Source organism: Aplysia californica, unplaced genomic scaffold (genome assembly GCF_000002075.1).
Source record: "Aplysia californica isolate F4 #8 unplaced genomic scaffold, AplCal3.0 scaffold00784, whole genome shotgun sequence".
Taxonomy (NCBI): Eukaryota; Metazoa; Mollusca; class Gastropoda; order Aplysiida; family Aplysiidae; genus Aplysia; species Aplysia californica.
This window is the reverse complement of record NW_004798054.1, coordinates 68,595-88,658: the sequence shown is the minus strand read 5'-3', so window position 1 is coordinate 88,658 and position 20,064 is coordinate 68,595. Positions and strand designations below refer to the sequence as shown.

Here is a 20,064-nt window from a genome sequence, read left to right as displayed (position 1 = left end):
TTTGTATTGCACAACCTGTAAGTTACAAATGTTGCGTTAATCAGACTGCTACCGGCAAATTTCTGGGTGGTAAAGAAAGCGAAAGTAGATCGAGCTTCGGTACCACGCATACACTTATATAAACGCTTGCCGCCAAAGCGCCCTGTTCATACCTAAAATTATCTTTTGTTTTCGAAAGAGTTAGCACTTGCAACACAATATGAATAAGTTCATATAAGTGCCGAAGATTAGAGGTGTTAGTGTTACAAGAGAAACAAACACATAAAGAAGGAAGAGAAAGATTTATATAAGGATGATAGATGTTGAATAGGAGAGAGCAGACCACACCAGAGCATCCACCAACCACCCATTAATACTATCTTTACACACACCACACTTACAATCACACACAAAAATACATAAACTCAGAGAGAGAGAGAGAGAGAGAGAGAGAGAGAGAGAGAGAGAGAGAGAGAGAGAGAGAGAGAGAGAGAGAGAGAGGGGGGGGGGGGGAAGACACACACACACATCATGATACACATGTGAATAGCCTCTAAATATATTTAATACTTAGCATGTTACACACACACAAATGACACAACATACACATTGCATAAAATGATATGAGGATAGCTTTATCGGTTGAGTTTGTCAGAAGTAGACTTGACTATGACTTTGTATGTAGTTACATTATAAACAAAAATCTCCATAGCCTAACAACGATATTCTCTCTGTCTCTATACACACACACAAATCACACAACATACACATTGGATAAAACAATATATGAAAGCTAAAAGAGCAAATAAAAAATGAATGACCCAGGACATTAAAACTAGAGAAGACAGTCAAAATCAAACATGGAAAAGTACATCTTTAACTATGGTCAACACCCAAAGAGGCTATATAGTATTTGGTCTAATGCTTGCTTTTCTGCACCAAAGGGTGTGACAGCACAGCATTTTGAAAAACAATTTAATCTTATTTAAATCACATGGGTCTCAACTCAGAATTCTAAAAAAGGAGGAACTTTCCAGGTGATCGCCACAGAAGCCCATTTTCGCGAAACACCCATTATTATTATACTGTTGAACCCTAAAATGCTGAAATGAAAACCATCAATTTATCGAAGCAAGGTTATTTCACACCAATTTGAGGGTTTGGGAGATAATTTCAAGTAAGAGTCACCACCAAATTTACAATCTTGATTATGTACAGAAAGTGGTGGCGCCTGGGGTCTTGTGCGACTTATTAATATTTTCCCTTCATCATATTCGCCTGTATACCATTATATATAAACTATATAAAGATGAATCTTGCTTTGAGCCTAGAACCAGAATATCGACTGTCATGATTCATATATAGGCCTATATAATAAATGTGAAAGACAACATAATTGCTTCCAGTTTCAGATTTTTTGTCCTCTGGTGTTGCGTCCAGCCCTCCCCCTATCCCCGAGTGCATCTTTTTAAAAAAATCAATAATCTCCCCCCCCCCCCCCCCCACATTCCTGAGTCCTGTACTCCGCAGCGCTCAGAACGCGCGCAGGTTCATTGACCGGCCACAATGGCGAGCCCGACAAGACGCTTGTATAACTTTCTTTTCATGTTGTCCCTATAAGTGACGACACAGTGACAAATTTTGATTTATTTTCATGGCGACACCACATTTGTAATGCTGATCCTGCATGTTACAATAATTGTTGCGTTATCAGACAATTACTGACAAATTTCTTGGTGGTAACGAAAGCAATTTAAGTAAAGGTTTACTGGACGCTCTGTTATGAAATTTAGTGATTATCATGCTGGACTACAGAGCGGTTGACCCTAGTGCACCCTCTTCGAAAAAGCACGAACTTTGCGAATAGCGTTACCCTACTTGTTTGAAAAACAATAAAAGTGATACTCTTTTTGGCAGAGTGAACTATTTCTTGAACCTTCCGGTTACCATGTACGTAGGCCCTGAGACTACGTGCCCGGTTACCGTGTACACAGACCCTGAGACTACGTGCCCGGTTACCGTGTACGTAGACACTCCGTTAAAAAAAAAAATAGGCCTACTGAATTGTAAATATAAATCTTACTGTGCAGTAACTAACTAAAGTATTTGTATTTGAGACGAAACCAGGTGCCTTAATGACAGTGCATGTATTTAAATCTCCTGTATTCTAATGTTAATAGGGCCTAAGATAAGTAATGCTAGACTGGCAGTCTAGCAGTACTTAAGTTTAAGTACGGCTAAAGTCTAGCCGTACTTAAGTATGGGTAGACAGCCAGGCTAGCCGTACTTAATATTGATGGCTGAATTGTAAATGAAAATTTTAGTTTGCAATGCCTAAAGTATTTGTATTTCAGACAAAACCAAAAGGTGCCTCACTGACTTGCATGTATTTGAACCTGAGAATAATTACTAGATCTAGATCTAATGAGACCTGTGTACTTAAAAGGCTTGAGTCGATAGGGCCAAACCTAGATCTAAGTCTTGTACGGCTAGCCACTTCGTTTTACTTTTTGCTGGGTGACTAAATGCAAAATAGGTTACTGCCAAGGTCGAGCAGTCTTGTTTTCTCGCAGTACCTTTTGGAGGTGTATTTTCAAATGGAGTATGTCCGGGAACATTGCCCCAACCACGACTGAAGTATCTGAATATTCAGACATTTAAAAATCTCTAGATTTCTAGCTCTAGAAATTGAATTTCATGCAAAAAATGCCCCCGTTTTAACCCATAATGTGATATTTTACAGTTAGATTTGAAATTTTCTTGAAAATAATTGATTTGCGATGGCTTTACTTTATTGGGAGGACTTCCGTAACGAGCCACCACTACAAGACAAGACAGAGCAGAATTGAGGGCTAGGGGTAGGGCCGCAGTAGGGGTAGATCTAGGGGTTGGGGTAGGGTTAGGAGTTAGGGTTAGGCCTCTTCTTTATTGTGTTTGATGGGGTGGTCGCTCGTTCCGGAAGTCCTTCCGCTTTATTTGTGATCTGCAGCAAACAGTTTGAAACAGTGCCTCAGTACTGCAGTTTGACCCCTGAAGTCCTGAAGCAGTGCACCTGTGTGCGGGAGTGAAAGTAAAAATTTACCAAAGTGTTTGGAGACAAGGTGATTTGGACCGGTGATGGGAAGATTGAAGAATGAAAGTGGCTATTCTCACCCGCCCGGAAGTTCTCGCAAGATCTACTCCTCCCCTCTTCTCTCTCTCTCTGTCTCTTTCTGAATACTGTCTATCGGTGTGGACGATCAAATTGACCAAAACAAAGTTAAAAAATGATGTTAAAACACAAAAGTAAATTAATTTGGTTGTCTACAAAGATGCTACGGCTATTTAACTTTTCGAATCGAGCCGAACTACGCGGGTCGCCATTTTGTTTTGTTCTCTCTCTCTCCACTGCCCACAGACAAAATTGTACGCTTTTAGTAGGCTACAAGTACAGTTGTAATGGAACGTTTGTTCACAGCACAGAATTCTACAATTTTTCTCTTATCACAGTGTAGAATTCTGTGGTTTAGGGTGAACGCAAAATTTGTTGACACGCGCACCGGGTGAGAATAGCCACAAGACCCGCCTGCACTATTCTCACCCGGGGTGAGAATAGAGGTGGCCTTGAAGAATACCGGACCACTCGTACATTATTGAGCGAGAAAGTGGGGTAGGTGGGGCGGGTGGTTGGGATGGAGGAGGGGGGGGGGGTGTCAGGAATGAATAGACTATTCGGCGCTTTTTCGGTAGTTCCCACCCCGCATTTGTTATTCGCCGGTATTGGCCCCAAGAGTAGGGGGGTTTCAATTTTACCACAATTTAATGTTTTGCAGTTGTTAGGTTTGATATCTTAGCTTGCCGCGAATCAAACGTATATAGATCTAGATGTAGGTCAGGCTCAATCAAATAAGGGGGGTGGGAACTACCGAAAAAGCGCCGACTATCAATAGATCTACCGGTCCGAGATTCTCCATTGACAGATATTAAAAACGGGAAAATTATGAATTCGTAAAGTTCAGACATAGGCAAAGTCAGTCCGCTGGTCCGGTATTCTTCAATCTTACCCCGGTGATTTCATCAAGAGTCGAACATATAAAACTGACCCATTCTCCCATACTTACATGTCTGGCCAAAGACAGATGAGAACTTGAGAGAAGAGTCAAGACTAGTCAAGAGACAGCTAAACGGAAGTAAACAATAACACGTGTGGAAAACCTAGCCAGATTTCAAACCTGTTTATTGACTTGTAAGGTGAAAGGTAAATTTGATCAGAAAAAATACTCTTTTGTCATTAAATTTAACAATATATTTAATAACACTAATTTGCAGTATTATTCATTGTATAATTTCTCAGCATCTCAACAACTTGAAGCTTAAAAACAAGCACAATAATAAATAGTTAATAGGCCTAGGCCTAGATGGCCTAGAATCCTAGAATAATTGGATGAGCTAACCGGCAAACAAATTTGTTGAAACCGGAAGAATGAATGCATACTAAACAAGAACTAAACTGTTTCCGAATATGTGGACTTTTTAACTATACATGCTAACCACATTACGATTTCGTGCAGCCTTATTCAGTGTCAAGTCCTCGCTTCACTATGAGATCCATTTTGAGTAGTTCTTACTTTGTACGGAAGTCCAGTAGCACAGTTTGAAGATTTAGCCTGTATTCTCATCGACTCATCCATCGGCCATCGATTGACGACTGAACCAACGCCGAACAAACCGATATTGGTCTCAGCAGCATCTGGCGTAGGCTAATAAAGTCATATTTTTCCCATTTGTTTTGTTCTTTTGCAAAGCCGTCAGGTTGGCCGACGAGAATAAGAGTCATGTCTAAAAGACGGCATAAGTGGGCAATTGAATTTGTCTCTTCTGGAAGGTAAGACAGAAAATCTTGCAGTTGAACTTGAAGTTGAATGTCTTTGTGTGTAAGTGTAACGAAAGTACAGACCAGGAGTCAGGAGGACTGTCCCCGACTTCTGCCCCTGCTGACATCACAACCACATTGAAGAACCGATAGATCTAGATCTAGAATCTAGATCTTGATCTATCTAGATTAGATCTAGATATAGAGCCTATGTACGGCATACCGTCACCTTAGTGTTTTGAGATGACTATTTCCGGAAGTGAACTTTTGTATTTCCATAACTTCGGCTCTTTCAAAAACATCGACCCCAAATTTCGTTTTGTTGAGAGGCCAGCCTTTCCTGTAGGTGTGGGGTGAAGTTTTTAGTCAGATAGTGTATAAAGAAGACCCCTAACCGAGACTTGACGCATGTCATGACATGTACCCCATACCGTCATGTGTCGGGTTTTCTGTCATGGTATGTACCCCATACCGTCACCCACTACACCCCATACCATCACCCCCAAATTGAAGCACAACTAGGCGTTTGAAAAGAGGAAAGAAGCAAAGACGAACTCCTTTTGTACAGTGGGCCTAAGACAGAACTAATTATGTTTATATTGACATACTAAAAAGAACAACCACCAGAACAGACTCACATACATCTTACTCACACATAGATTTAGATCTAGGTACATGAATGTTTCATTTTACTCTTCCACACATATATCACAAACTCATATGAACATGATCTTCCTCACACACAAGTACATGAATGCTTCATTTTACGCTTCCCCACATATATCACAACAAACTCACTTGAACCAGATCTGTTTAAAATCGCTCTTGTAAAACTTTTGCTAAAGAAGCAAAACTTACATCAGAATGTCTTAAAGAACTATAGACCTGTTTCAAATCTACCTTTTTTGTCTAAAATCCTTGAAAAGGTTGTCCTCGAGCAGCTTCGTCATCATTACAAGAAAACAATCTGTTAGAGCCATTCCAGTCTGCCTATCGAGCTAACCACAGCACAGAAACAGCACTTCTTGAAGTCATGAATCGACATGCTTACTGATTGTGATTCAGGAAAAGTTGTTTTGCTGAGCCTTTTAGATCTATCAGCAGCTTTTGATACAATTGACCATCACATTTTATTGAAGCGATTGGAAGTGTCTTTTGGATAATCCGGGACTGCCCTTAGCTGGTTTTCTTCTTACCTGTCAAATCGTTACCAATCTGTTTTTATTAAAGGGCTTAAGTCATCAGATCATGCTCTTAAGTATGGGGTCCCCCAGGGCTCAGTCCTCGGTCCAGTTTTGTTCACCATTTATACTCAACCACTTGTGAAGGAAATAGTTAAATATGACTTAAAATACCATTTCTATGCTGATGATACCCAAAGTTATGGTTCAACATTGTTTACCAACTTAGATGAACTTGTCCATCGTGCTGAAAATTGTATTGCCTTAGTGAATAACTGGATGAACAAAAATAAATTGATGTTAAATGATAATAAAACAGAAGTCATTCTGGCAGGCAATGCAAAGTCTGTTAAAGAGGTTGACCATGATCACATTAAAATTGGTAATGCAAAAATTTTATTTTCAAGAAAAGTTAAGAATCTTGGCATCTATTTTGATTCTAGTTTGTCAATGTCGGCTGAGGTAAATCATCTGATCAGCTGCATGTATTTAGAAATAAGAAAAATTAGTAAAATACGTCATCTGATCAATACCAAGTATACTGCTTTACTAGTAACTAGCTTAATTTTATCTAAACTCGGTATATAAATTGTAACTCCTTGTTATCAGATATCACTGGAGAAAGTTAAAAGACTTCAAACTGTCCAAAACAATGCAGCACGTTTAGTTTTATGGAAAAGAAAGCGAGACTCTGCTAAACCTCTTTTACGAACATTGCATTGGCTTCCTGTTGAGAAAAGGATTGTGTACAAGTTGGCCACCATATGTCACAAATGTTTGAATGATAATGCACCATCATATTTATCAAATCTGTTAAGACTGTACATTCCAACTCACAGTTTAAGGTCATTTTCAGCTGACAAAAAGAAATTTATTTTACCTTCTGTGAAACTTAAAACAATGGGTGAAAAGGCATTTGAATACCAAGGCCCCAAGATCTGGAATGCTTTACCAAGTACGTTGAGAGAAATCAAATCTTTTGATTCATTCAAATGTCAGCTGACGTCGTTTCTGTTTTTAAATTAATAAGATGAATATTTGGAATAATTTTCTTTAGTCAGAACACAACGTTTCATGTTACTGTTGTATGTTGTACTGTATTGTAAAGCGCTCAGAGCCTGTGTACTTTATTAGGGGTTGAGCGCTATATAAATATCATTTATTATTATTATTATTATTAACATCTTTTACTCACACACAAGTACTTGAATGCTTCATTTTACTCTTCCACATGTAGGCCTATCACAACAAACTCACATGAACATCTTACTCGCATACATAGGCCTACATGAATTTCCCTGTTGTTTCTTCTTCTTCTTCCCTGCTCTCTGCTTCTCCAACTTCCTTAACTTTTCTCCTCTTTTCTCTTCTTCCTTCTCCCCCCTTTTCTCTTCCTCTTTTCCACTTCTTCCTTTTTCTTTTCTTCTTCCAATTTCTTCGCCTCCTCCCATGCTTTGTACTTTGCCCGTAAGACATGTATGTAGGGGCCTTAGCCCGCTTCTCTGTGTTGAAACCTTAGATAGTTCCAGCTTGCTGGTATGGGCAGGTTGACGAACGAGGGGGAAGGAATGAGTTGATTTTACAAATCAAGGTATTTTCTGTATGCCCCCTCGTTCTCCTTAGGTTCGATTTTGTGCCAATGGCAACGGCGGACCCAATGCATGTCTGATGCCATCCATCCAGTGGCAATGGCGTGATCAATTAGACTGTCAAGGACAAAGCAAAAGTGTTGTCCTGAGGCAGTTTTTGGGGGGCTTGGGGTGTCACCAGAGTTTCATCTTCCAATGGTCTCAATGCCTGCTCAGGTAGACAATAGACATAGTCCTGGTTAATCACAGGATCCCAAGCTGGTGTTGAAACCAAAGGTAGCTGAAACTCTGCTGCAGGATCCAGGAAGTCCTCGGAGGTACATTCGATCCCCGAGAATTCCAGACCTGTGGTCGAAAAGTCTAAGGCATCAACTGACCACTCACAACTAGAGACAAGGGCAGTTGGGGGAGGGCCAGCAAGTTTTTCTTCTGAAACTGAAGCAGTAGGAGCAGGAACAATATCACAACATGTGGAAACAGTGGCTGGAAGAACATCATCACAACATGTGTATACATTGGACAGAGGAACATCATCATTACATTCAACGGGATAGAGTTTCCTTCATATAAATTTGTTTCAAACATTAAAAAAGAAAAATCTAAAGTCGCTCATTTTCTAATGAATCCGTGTCTAAATAGATCTATCTAGATCTAGATCTATATAAAATCATAGAAACTAAAAAATCTAAAGTACTAAGATGCCATCCATAGTCCGTCAAGAAATAGGGTGACCTTATTTAGGCTTAAATAAGCTAAACCCCCCCTCCCTTACCTTATTTAGGCCACCTGTGGCCTAAATAAGCTAAACCCCCCCTCCCTTACCTTATTTAGGCCATATGTGGCCTAAATAAGCACTCCCCAAGAAATAACTATTTTTCAAGTCACGCTGCATGTAAAAAATACGGTGACTGTATGGGGTACATCCATCAAAAAATTGTACCCCATATCGTCACCCCCCCTATGGGCGCCAATTGTTACAACAAAGAGCAGCGAATGGTTTGTGGTGGTAACTAGACACCTTATATACTGAATAAAAATGCGAAACGAATCCTGCGGGTACGATTGTAGAACCAATAGCTTATTTCTCAAGATGTATTGCACATCTGCAAGCCGTAATGGCTGAACGCGGTTCTTACATTTGGAGATGAAATGGATTATTTCTGCTCACACAGGTGTCTGATTCTGCTCAAAATTGTTGAACTTGAAAACAAAACAATGTTGAACGGAATTGTTTAGCAGACAGCATTCCAGATTATCGCATAATTGTCTGGTTGTCCAATTTTAGGCCAAATGCGTGCCAACTGACAGTATGACGTACGTGACGGTATGCCGTACATAGGCTATATATCTAGTCTAGAAATTAGATTATATCTAGACTCTATCTAGATCTAGATCTAGATCTAGATCTAGATTTCTAGAACAACTGTCACTCGTCCAAGTGTTTGGAGTTTGATATGAACGCGCAGTTAGTCGGGCCTGTCAATAAAACTAAAAACTGTTTCAATTGGGAAGTGACTATTCTCACCCAGGGTGAGAATACAAATATGATCGACTTCTCACCCCGGGTGGGACTTGCCACCGTAGGCTATTCTCACCCAGTGTGAAACAAGACCTGTTTTTCCTAATTTCGGAATACTTTCTATCGATGTGGATGATCAAATGGATAAAGGCAAAGAAAAGATTACGTTATAGCACAAAAGTAAGCTAATTTTATCGACTTCAAAGATGCTACATGGCTATTTCACTTTTTGAATCAAGCCGAACTACGGGGGTCGCCGTTTTGTTTTGTCCGGAAGTTCTCGCAAGATCTACTCCTCCCCTCTTCTCTCTCTCTGTCTCTTTCGGAATATTGTCTATCGGTGTGGACGATCAAATTGACCAAACCAAAGTTAAAAAATGATGTTAAAACACAAAAGTAAATTAATTTGGTCGTCTACAAAGATGCTACTGCTATTTAACTTTTCGAATCGAGCCGAACTACGCGGGTCGCCATTTTGTTTTGCCCGGAAGTTCTCGCGCTACTCCTCTCTCTCCCTTTCTCTTCTCTCCACTGCCCACAGACAAAATTGTTTGCTCTTAGTAGGCTAACAGTAGTAATGGAACGTTTGTTCACGGCACAAAATTCTACAATTTTTCTGTTATCACAGTGTAGAATTCTGTGGTTTAGGGTGAACACAAAATTGGTTGGCCTAGATCTAGATCTAGGCTATAACGGTGAACGCACACCTCCATGGCAAAAAACGTTTTTATTGCTGTCTATAAGGTTTTGTATTATTATGATGTTTGATAGGTGGAGGCAATATATCTTAAAAGTCGTTCTTTTAAGATTTTTAGGATGGCTAATGATCGGGGGAGAGCATTTTTATTCTCTTCCTGTCTCATGGCAGCTACAGCATCTAGAATCTGTTTTAATTTTAAGCAAGTAGCGTATAAATTATGCACAATTTTCCATTAAATTGCTTCTCAATTGTTTGCAGGGGGCGGAGTGATCGTGCTGTTGTTGCGTCATCTGAAAGCCTTCCAAACCCCGTGGGATTTGTGGATGCATCTACAGCAGCTGAAAGAGTCAGAGAAGCAGACCCAACTTTGATAATAAAAGTAAGAACATGGTAAAGCAAGAAATGCCTTTGTCCATCTGCAATGAGTGTTTTTATTATTATTATATAACTTATTGTGTTCTTCTAGAGACTTGAGATTCAGTAGGGGGGCCATTTCCTGTACTAATCTTTTGTTTGTACTCTCTCGTTTTTCCTTTATTGGTAGATTTTAGATTCTTCGTGACTATAAAACAATTTTATTTTCGCAGTCATGGACAAAGACTGCGAAAATATGCGAAAATTCCCTCACCACGAAAATCGACAGTATTTTCACTGCATCACTAATGAACAGAATTAAATCATTTGAGTCAAGCTTTGTGCCTGCTGTCTGCTAACTACAGTTTTGGGGGTCATGGGTTCTTGTACACTGTGATTAACATCTCTGCCAATTTGCTTGATGTGTAAGAATATAGCTGAAATTCTTTTTACAATATTTTGGATTCGTAGTAATATTAAAACATTGACAGGATCACTTCCTTTAGGTGCATATTTTTTTCTCCTCCATCAACAAACAGCTAGTGTTGGTTATGGTGAAATTAAATTTGTGGCCTGATTCTCTCTCACATAAATTTGAACTGTGAAAATATTATTAATATTGGGACAAAAAAATGTAATATTACCCAGTTTGACCTGGCTTTACTAATAATTTCTACTTTTATTGTTTTTGTTCCTCCAATAAGACAAGATTCTATGGACGGCTGGCATTTGCTCTGGTATGGTTTGCTCCTTCTTTCCTGTCAAACATCTATCTTCCTAATAATTTTTCCTCGTTTATTTGTTTGGGGGGGGGGTTGTTACTCTCTTGTAACACCTCTATTCTGCTTGTATGACCCTATTGTGTTGCAAGTGCTGTAAATACTCACTAAAACGAAAATATTTTAAATGGGATTCCCATTTGATTAAATGTGAATACATGTTTGTCAACAGAGATCATGGGACATTGCGTTGGGCCCTATCAAACAAGTGCCAATGAATATGTTCATCATGTGGATGGCTGGAAGCTCTATATCTATCTTTCCCATCATGATGGTGGGTATGATGTTCTTCAGACCCATCCAGGCCATGCTCTCAATTCAAAATAGTAAGTGATTTGTTTTGAATCATTTTCTTTTTGAGGACACCAAGGACTTCATAGTAGCTGACTTGGAAGGCAATTTCATTCTAATTACCATCTTATCACCCAAGAAAGTACAGCACCTCAAATGCTTGTTATGGATACTGCTATCTCTCTTTTTTATTTTTTTAGTGACGAAAAGTTAAGAGACAACTTTGAACTACTTTACCCTGAAAACGTAACGGCCCTGTATATAGGTATTAAATAGGGTGTGAGTTAGCATCCTGGGAAGCGCAACTAGACCTGTATGTTTGCCGACAATCGCGACCTGACCCCCGAGCCGGCCGATGCTATCGCTAGGCCCACCTGTATCAGTCAATGTGCGTAGTGCGAAGCCTGGCCGACTGCCACCGCCCCCTTTTTCCCCCATGGCTTTGTCGGCATTTTCATTTTCGTGCTGACTGCCGACTTCGGCGTTTCCGACATAATTGTCGGAACCTGAGTAGAAATGCGAATACGAAAAAGGACGACAACTTAAATTATCTACTTTCAGTTTCGTGCTCAAGCGGCCATTTTGAATTTCGTTTGTTGACTAATTATTAATGCAATTGTTCAGATCGTGTGGATTCATTCAAGTCCGACTCACTTGTTCTAATAGAATCTAGATCTAGATTTATAGATCATTATAGAACTCAATGGAGGATTCATATTCCAATTCTATTGTGTCAAACCCTATCATAGGTTGTGCTGTAATATTAATGTTGGTAAAAAGCATTTCATCAGGTGCAGAATCTAGATCTAGACTCAGCTTAGTCCCGGAATCGGATGCGAATTATATGAGGCCCGTTGCAGGTTCTTTTTGGGGGTAGGCCTAGGGGTGGGGTTAAGCAGACCTGCCACTCATCTCGATTTAGTCGGGATATCCCGATTTTTGCCCCAAATCTCAAGCATCTCTTCTTTATTGTGTTTGTTGGGGTGGTCGCTCGTTACTCGGAAGTCCTTCCTTATGACACACACAAAAGCTCTTATGGGGGGAGGGTTGCGCAAAATTTTCAGACAATCTGGTTGAGGCTCACATGCAGGTCTAGCACAACGGCCCTTTTATAGGTATGACCTAATTGAACCTGGACCAAGACCTTCTGTAATGGAAATTTTCAGTGTTCTTTATGTTGTAAAAATGACGAAGTAAATTGCAGGTCAAAGTTATGAATACTGTGGGCCCAGATATCAATCGATAAAGTGACGCAGTCCAGTTGAACAACTAAACGCTATGTGTTATCACTTGTTCCACTGTGCTATTTTGCTAATTGTTGACTTCGTCGCCTTTTGCACTTTGTCGCCTGTTACACTTTGTAATTATTTGATCACTTATCATTTTTAATTACTCATTCTATCAGCTTTGAGGGAAGATATGGCTTTATCATCTGTTCAGGCGTAAATGGATATTTTTAGTAACAGGCATAAATCTTATTCTTAGCTGATACCCCCCGCGGAACCCCCATGTTTGTAAATGGTTGGCCGTGTTGGGGAGGTGCATTTAGGTGGGGGGTTTTCAATAAGAAAATGCGCACTTCCAGGGTTGACATTAAAGGTTGAAAAGCACTGTTCTAGGCTCAGATATGGTAGGCTACTTGGTTTCGTTGCAGAATTTTGCAAGCACTCTGCTTAAATATTTTTATTTTGTTAACTCAATTCAGCGTAAGGCCTTGTTCTGAAAATTTCTCCCCTCCCCATAAGAGAAGGGGTTAACTATGTATCGTATTTAACATTTTTTTAAAATTGTCCACTAAGGAACTACATACTATTAAAATATCACGCAAACTCCAAAGAGTAGATTAAAGCTTTTAAGTATTCTTTCAAGTTAATAGCAGTCAATGTTTTTATTATTAGGCCTGTCCCTACTTTCTGGTTGGGCAAGGATGGTCCACACATCAGTATTAGCTCTATCTTTGTCCTTTCCATCTGGCTCAACTAGATCTAGATCTAAAGCCTCTTAAACATCCAGTATCTTCTACTGACTATTGTACCATTGCCTAGTACTATTGTAAAAGCTGAAAAGCCCAGTATCCACAAGATAATGTTTGAAAACATGGCTACAAAGCTTTCATACCTTTAATTGCAGTCAATCTTATATTGTTCTTTCCCATTCATTCTTCACCACTTCAGCATTCAAAAGTATTGAAGGAGACCAGGCCCCGTTCCAGAAGTTGGTGTACTGCATAGGCAACATGCTGTGCTTGGCCATGGCAGTGTACAAGTGTCAGACCATGGGACTCCTGCCCACACATGCTTCAGACTGGCTTGCATTTGTCCAGCCACAACAGGTCAGTGTTTTTTGTGATAAAATAAAACTTTTTGTGAATTATCTGTGCTGAGTATTTGCCAGTCAGAGCGATACATTGTATGTCTTCTTGCCAAAGTCAGGTTCAAGGGATAGAGTGAAAGGGTGTTTTAGGCAGGATCAGGGTAATAGAGGATTTATTCTTTAGATCAGAGACCTCATCTTGTTGTAATTTTATTAATACGGCAGAGTTAAGCACTTTTCTTTTTTGTTGCTGTGTAGTGCTGAAACTAGTAAAAGTCGTACCTGCCTTACCTGCCAAGAATATCATGTACTCAAAACCAAAATAGTTTTTGAAATGCAACTTGAAATAAATTGTTCCAGCCTGTAGATTTTTATGTTCGAAACATTTTGTTACCGAAATTTATCAAAATTGAATGATAAGTAAAAATTCTGTGCCATCAAGAAAATGTAAAAATCATGTACGTGAACTAGTGCCAATTTTGAAGCATCTTTGTAAACAAAGTGGCAAACATGACATGTGTCACGATGCAGTGGAATCAGGTGCGCTGTCTGTTGTTGGCCATGTGAAGTTAATGGTATCTTCTGATAGCTGATTTATTTACCTTGGTTCCAATGAAATAGATATCCACTTGTCTTGAATAGAGCTCAAGATATTTACTGTTGAAAGAAGTAAGGTCATCTTGTTTCAGTGGTGAAATTAACTAGAAAATGGCTGCCAGAGTTAGGTAACTCCAATACCTAAAATGTCTTTGAAAACTGAAAAATGACAAATTTTGTGCCTTTAATCGATGTTTTCAGTAAAATTCAAATGGAAATATATTTTTACATATAGACATAAAAGATGTTTAGCCAAAAAATTAAACTTCTGTAAAAATTTCCAAACTGGCTGAAAAATATGTTTCTCGTATTAAGTTATTTTGTTGACGAGCGCCTGATTCCACCATACTGTGCATAAAATGCATCTAACTTTTGTCTCCACTAGTTAACTTCAGCCTTTCATGCTTTTAAGTTACAAATCTTTTTTAAAAAAGTAGGCTCGGGTGTGCATTTTGCAGTTTTTCAAATATGGGTCCTTTCAGCACAACCCGGGCAGCTCGCGTAGGCAAAATGCCGGCACATGACAGCTTTCTCTGTGAGCCCTCTAAATAATACTAACAGTGATATAAGGTTGCAAACACTACACTGCTTAAGTACGCTGGATTTACCCTATTTTTGTTAGTTTGTTAATCCAATATTTTGACTTATTTATTTCAGAGAATGGAGTGGTCTGGCGGTGGCATGATCTTGTAAAGAGGCAAACATTTTTTGCAAGATGAGTTTTGTCAAGTTTAAGTAACTTTTTTCATGGGTCTGTTGACGTTCTCTGAAGTGTTTTATCATATTTAATGATAATTTTAGGTGTAAGTACTTTTATATTTCGATGCACTGAACAGAGACTTCAGCACAATTAGGTTTATCTTTTGTTTTAGACCGGCATAGGGATGGGAGGTTGATTTGTGCACAATTAATGTCCATATAGGGCCTACATGTAGTTTAGGGCAAATATACATTATGAATGAAGTGAACTTTGCTCAAGTGAAGTATGTTTAAACGACTGTGCCATAGTAAAAGTTTTACTATGTGAACTTAAATTGCCCAACCCCACTTTAATTTCTCGTTTTCTTTTTTTTATATTTCATCATATTGATTGAGAAAGGGGAAAAGAGTATGCATTGTGCTACAACTTTTTAGCTACATTGATTGGTACTATGGTTGAACATACAGATTACTTTTATGCTTTATCTTCTATCTGTAATTATTCAGACTTCTTGACACTGAGTCAAGTGTATGTTTGTATTTGTCAATGTTAATTTTTACCCAAGTACATGTTTCTTGTCAACATTTTTCTTGAAATGAGTTGATGTTCTAGAATCTTTCGCATTTTCTCTTTTTATTACCATCTGTCTTATGTGTCACTTTTATTATCAAATTAAAGATATTAAACTGAAACTGCATCCAAGTGTTGTTTTTCATTGCATGTGATTACAATACTTTACCCTGATGACTTTAAGACACAGTAGCCTTCAGTCGTGCACAGATATCACAAACACTGAAAACTCAAAATCACGAATCACTTGTAAACTCAAAATCACGAATCACTTGTACAATTTGCTATTCGTTGACTGTATCTCTCTGTATAATTTTTTATTATAGGTGAACTCGAATTACGGATGTTTTGAACATATTTCTCAATCCTCTGCGTGTTTGAGTTGTTCATGCTTGACTGTAGGCCTGCTTTGCGGGATTGTTTTTCCCCATGTGTTCAAAGAACTGATGTGACTTGCAGTTAGTGGTTCCTAAACCTAGGGTGACCATTGTCATGCTTTTGGGGTTCACAGGATATGTGAATAAATGGGTTGGATGAGACTTTTTGAAAAGACACTGAAGTTATATTTCCACCCTGAGGGCTACTAGGTCAGGCCAAAAAGTTATGTATCATGAACTTGGATATTGTCCTGACCAGGGAAGTTTGGGAAAGAGAACTTTGAGTGATCATTTTTTTCAAGAGGAGAATGGTAATGAATTATTCTTTCTTTTGTGTCATGTTCATCATTTTAAAAAAAATCAATTTCTGAAAATACAGTTTCATATGTTTGGCAATTCAAATTCCGTATGTGAGCTTGGGACTGAGAGTGGCTTCATGTATGGTTTTTGTAGATTAATGTAAATGCTGGGATCATGTTAACTTCATGTAGTTATCCTTTAAGTTGATAACCTTGTTCAACTTGCACAGTCAAACTTTGTTATCGTGTACACTTCTTTGTCTTTGAGTCAGACATGTCTATTACAGCTTAGATATGAAGGCTTTATAACAAGGGAAATTATTTCGTGGGCAAGTGTAATCTGTATAGTCTGGTATACATACAATCTACCAAAGGATATTTTATTTTTTGCTTTCGACTTTTAATTCAGCAAAGAATACAGTAAGCCTGACCTTTACGCAATGTGGGAGAACAGAATCAACACAATGGTCGTTTAGTCTAAAATGATAACAAAACAAGGGAATAGTTATTGCCAAGTATCAGACTGCAAGTTCTTTTATCCACAAATACTGGTGATGATATTTCCTTGACCATTTTTTCAACAAAAGTGAAGGCCCCCGTGCCTTTCCACATAGCTACACACTGTGTATGCAAATTTTAAGTCAAGACATGTGTCCCCTTGAAGGCTCACAGGACTTCACAATACATGTAGGCTCTCGCCTATACCTTAGCTGCAGTTTGTTGTGAGAACAGAGGTATCTGTCTCTTACTGCTAACTACTTGTTTTGTGCAAATGTTTAGTTTTGAAGAATCTATTTTAAGTTTTTTCCAAGTCAGCCATCCTCAGCCTGCCTGCTCTTCCTTCACTTATAGTTTACATACGATACTTATGGCAAAAATTGCCGGACACAGCCTTGTGCCAGTGTGGAACTGGGGGGAGGAGGGGAGACATTTTTGACAACATACAGCAAGCTTGTCAATCCCAGAAAGACCGGTGTCTGTGGTAAAGCAGTTAGGCTCTTCACCATCACATGAAGGAGATACAATTTCAATTCCATAGTGAGGATGTATTTTTATCGAATAAGTCTATCTCCATCTACTTGCTGGATGGGATGCTGTACAATGTATTCCTCTCAACCTTGGTTGGCCCTGACAGACAGGATTGAAACAGTCTGCCTCTTAATTGATCTAAATCGTTTCCATGGGGGCATGGACCGTAAAACTGCTAAACCGTGCCACTCCATTAAAAAATGCTGGAGGCTACTACTGCCATTGCTGAGAGGAAAAGGTTTTTCCTTGTGAGGCCAGATCCTTTCAATAAAAGCAAGGGAAGCACCATGGCTTATGGCCTAAAATTCCCCTTAATACACTCAACTCTGTTTGTGTTGAACTCTCTTGAGTTGATCTTTGGTCAAGTAATTTTTTCTTTGAATCCCAGCACCTCTTCTTCTTTACAATTCCTACAGGTTAAGATAAATTTTGGATGACTTGATCTATTTTTCACTCCCCTGATGACATCTACTCGTCCGTAGTTGACTGTAACTGTTGGTTTTAATAGGCTGTAACTGTAAAGTTTTTAACAAACGAAAAACAAGCACACAGTGTAAGAGTATACCGGTATCAATTTATTTAATTTATATGTTCATGACCCTGTGTTCACAACGCAAGAGTGACAACAATCCATTTGCTTCCATAGTTTGTGAACTTGTACTGTAAATGGACACTGATTGTGATGTAGTCAAAGCTCAATTAACTTCATACATGTATGACTTTTCTCACTACTCATACTCACATACAACAGTGAAATAGAATTACTAGTCATCACACATGATGGATGCACAGACAGTCATGACAATACCTCTACTACTAGAACCATTTAAGGAAAAACATGTTTTATTTAGTCAAAGTATATAAACCAGTTTCATTCGAATATCACAGATTTGTACGAGAATTAAATTACTTATTAGAACCGAATGAAAACTGCAGTAGGTAACAAAATATATTCATTTATGTACACGATATAGTAGTGATGAACTGCGAGAAATGATGCATGAGCCAGTCTGCATGTTTCTCTATACCTTTATGGAGAGTATACTACCAGTAGTTTATCTTGTGAAAGAGTTTAGAAATTAGAAGCTGATTCAATTGTTCTTTATGAATTATACATATATAATCTCATTGCAAATACGTCTGAATTATAAGAACATCACATTTCGCCTCGATAGGTCACTTTTAACCTCGTTTAACGGTAATAGCTGTGACTGCTTTTTAAATGTAGCTATTTTTAGATATCTCTATCAATAAATAACATGAACATAGAGTGGGGAAAAATTATGCTACATTTAATACTCCAGCTTACCCAGAATAAAAGACAGGGCAAATGGATATTCAAAATTGAAAATATCAAACGTGATGTAGGCCTACTGATCTGCGACTAGCATTCTCTCTCACGTAAACCAGCATCAACTGACACTGGTGATATATGCCTATGTGATAGAAGGCAAGTCTGAAACAGATTCTAAAGAGGGGCACAACTGTGTCTTAGAAATTAGAGGCTTCCATTTTTAGCCAGAAATACATCACAAAGCACCCCACAAGCAAATCATTAATTCTCCACAGGCTTTTTAATTGATTGTAATTGTGCTGCTTCAAAGCCCCAGTGGACAGACCAATCCACTTTAAAAAGCTACGGCACAATTCACTTTCTTGTGGAAGCGAACAAAGACAAGCTTACTAAATGTTTTTTATATGAATTGCTCGTTACCATTGGAAAACTCCGCTTTACACTGCAGTGTATATCACTTTGTTATATTACGGCCTTCCAGTATTCCAAAATAAAATATTTCTTTTAAAGACTTAAGATCTGGGGTTCTGAAGGCTGAGTGGGTCCAAACATTGTAAACCCATCACTGAGCATTTTACAATAGACTGATAAGAAATTAGAATAAAAATAATTTGCTGAAATTGAAATGACGAGGTCTGTTCTTTTGTGTACCCTGACCACTATCTATAGAAAATAAGATAGGAAACTGAACATGATTTTCATTGCAGTTGATTTGGGGTTGAGGGGAGTGTACCATTGACATTTCGAGTCATCACATTTATTTTCTAGTTTGTGAGTCCATACTAAAAGGAGTAAAAAAACAATTCCACTTCTGTTGATTCTCTTATGAATTGAAACTATCCATATATATGTGGATCTATCAATTCGCTTTGACAAAGAGTTACAATATTTTTTTCACTAAAATTTTCTAAACATAAAGTGCAAATTTGATAACAAAGTAAAGGAAAGGAAATAAGAGCTATGTGACAAGCCAGAATTTTTCTGTCAGTGCTGCTGATCAGTACGTCTCCTCAATCTGTATCTCACTTTTGATAGCCTTCAGAACTTCCACACATTCCACAGTCAACTTTAGCTGACCGACCAAGATGCTCTCATCATGGCAATCCACAACTGAAAAAAGAAATTCATTTAACAATACACTCTGTTTCTTCACCGTACAAAACATGTTAAAAGCATAAAAAACACTTTGCAAAAATCCCAGTAGTTCTAGAACAAGTAGGGAGATATAACCGAAGAAAGCCTTACTTTGTATCCTTTTTATGACCCTGGATGGCTCTTCACCATTCCCCAACCCAGGCTGACAAGCAAATAACTAAAGTACAAGCAAATAACTATTGTGACCCAAAGAAAAATGTTAAAATTAATTTTTCTAGCACGGGGCTCAGTAGCTCAGCAGGTTTGGTGGTCACCTGTCTACCCAGAGGTCTAGAATTCAATCCCAGCCGGCATCAAGTTTCTTCTCATGTTTTTCCCTTATCCCAGTGGCAGGTGGGATCAATCACCTAGTCTTCTCAGATATCATATGAGGACGAAACATTTCAGAGGTCCTGAGTGGTACTGATAGAATAGTTTCATAAAGATTCATTGGCAGTTCAAAATTTACAAATTGAAATAGTAGGCCCTTCAGGTCAACATCCAGGC

The 20,064-nt window shown here is 38.6% G+C and overlaps 3 protein-coding genes across 9 annotated transcripts in view; 1 reads left to right on the top strand and 2 right to left on the bottom strand.

Annotated features, from left to right (window-relative positions):
* LOC101846100 (neuroguidin) overlaps window positions 1-4,173 on the bottom strand; it is a 17,506-nt gene extending 13,333 nt beyond the window's left edge. The window contains exon 1 of one of the 2 annotated variants that reach the window (XM_013088663.2): window positions 4,080-4,173. The gene's annotated coding sequence lies outside the window, so the exon portion shown is untranslated. Of the gene's footprint in view, window positions 1-3,061; window positions 3,085-4,079 lie in introns of those variants that run through there. The other variant, XM_005109496.3, reaches the window with a different exon arrangement.
* Window positions 4,174-4,721: 548 nt separating this feature from the next.
* Window positions 4,722-15,551, top strand: LOC101845725 (ER membrane protein complex subunit 4; the record flags this gene model as incomplete). Its single annotated transcript, XM_005109495.2, is given in 5 exon segments — window positions 4,722-4,843; window positions 10,079-10,199; window positions 11,126-11,279; window positions 13,419-13,576; window positions 14,812-15,551. Coding segments are annotated over 5 exon segments (519 nt in total). The 3' UTR covers window positions 14,848-15,551.
* A 2,132-nt stretch (window positions 15,552-17,683) lies between these two features.
* Window positions 17,684-20,064, bottom strand: part of LOC101845501 (protein fantom) — a 47,614-nt gene continuing 45,233 nt past the window's right edge. For all 6 annotated transcript variants that reach the window (XM_013088665.2, XM_035972656.1, XM_035972657.1 and 3 more), the window contains one exon: window positions 17,684-19,533. In XM_013088665.2, coding sequence (XP_012944119.1) covers window positions 19,421-19,533 — 113 coding nt within the window. In that variant the 3' untranslated portion in view covers window positions 17,684-19,420. The remainder of the gene's footprint in view (window positions 19,534-20,064) is intronic.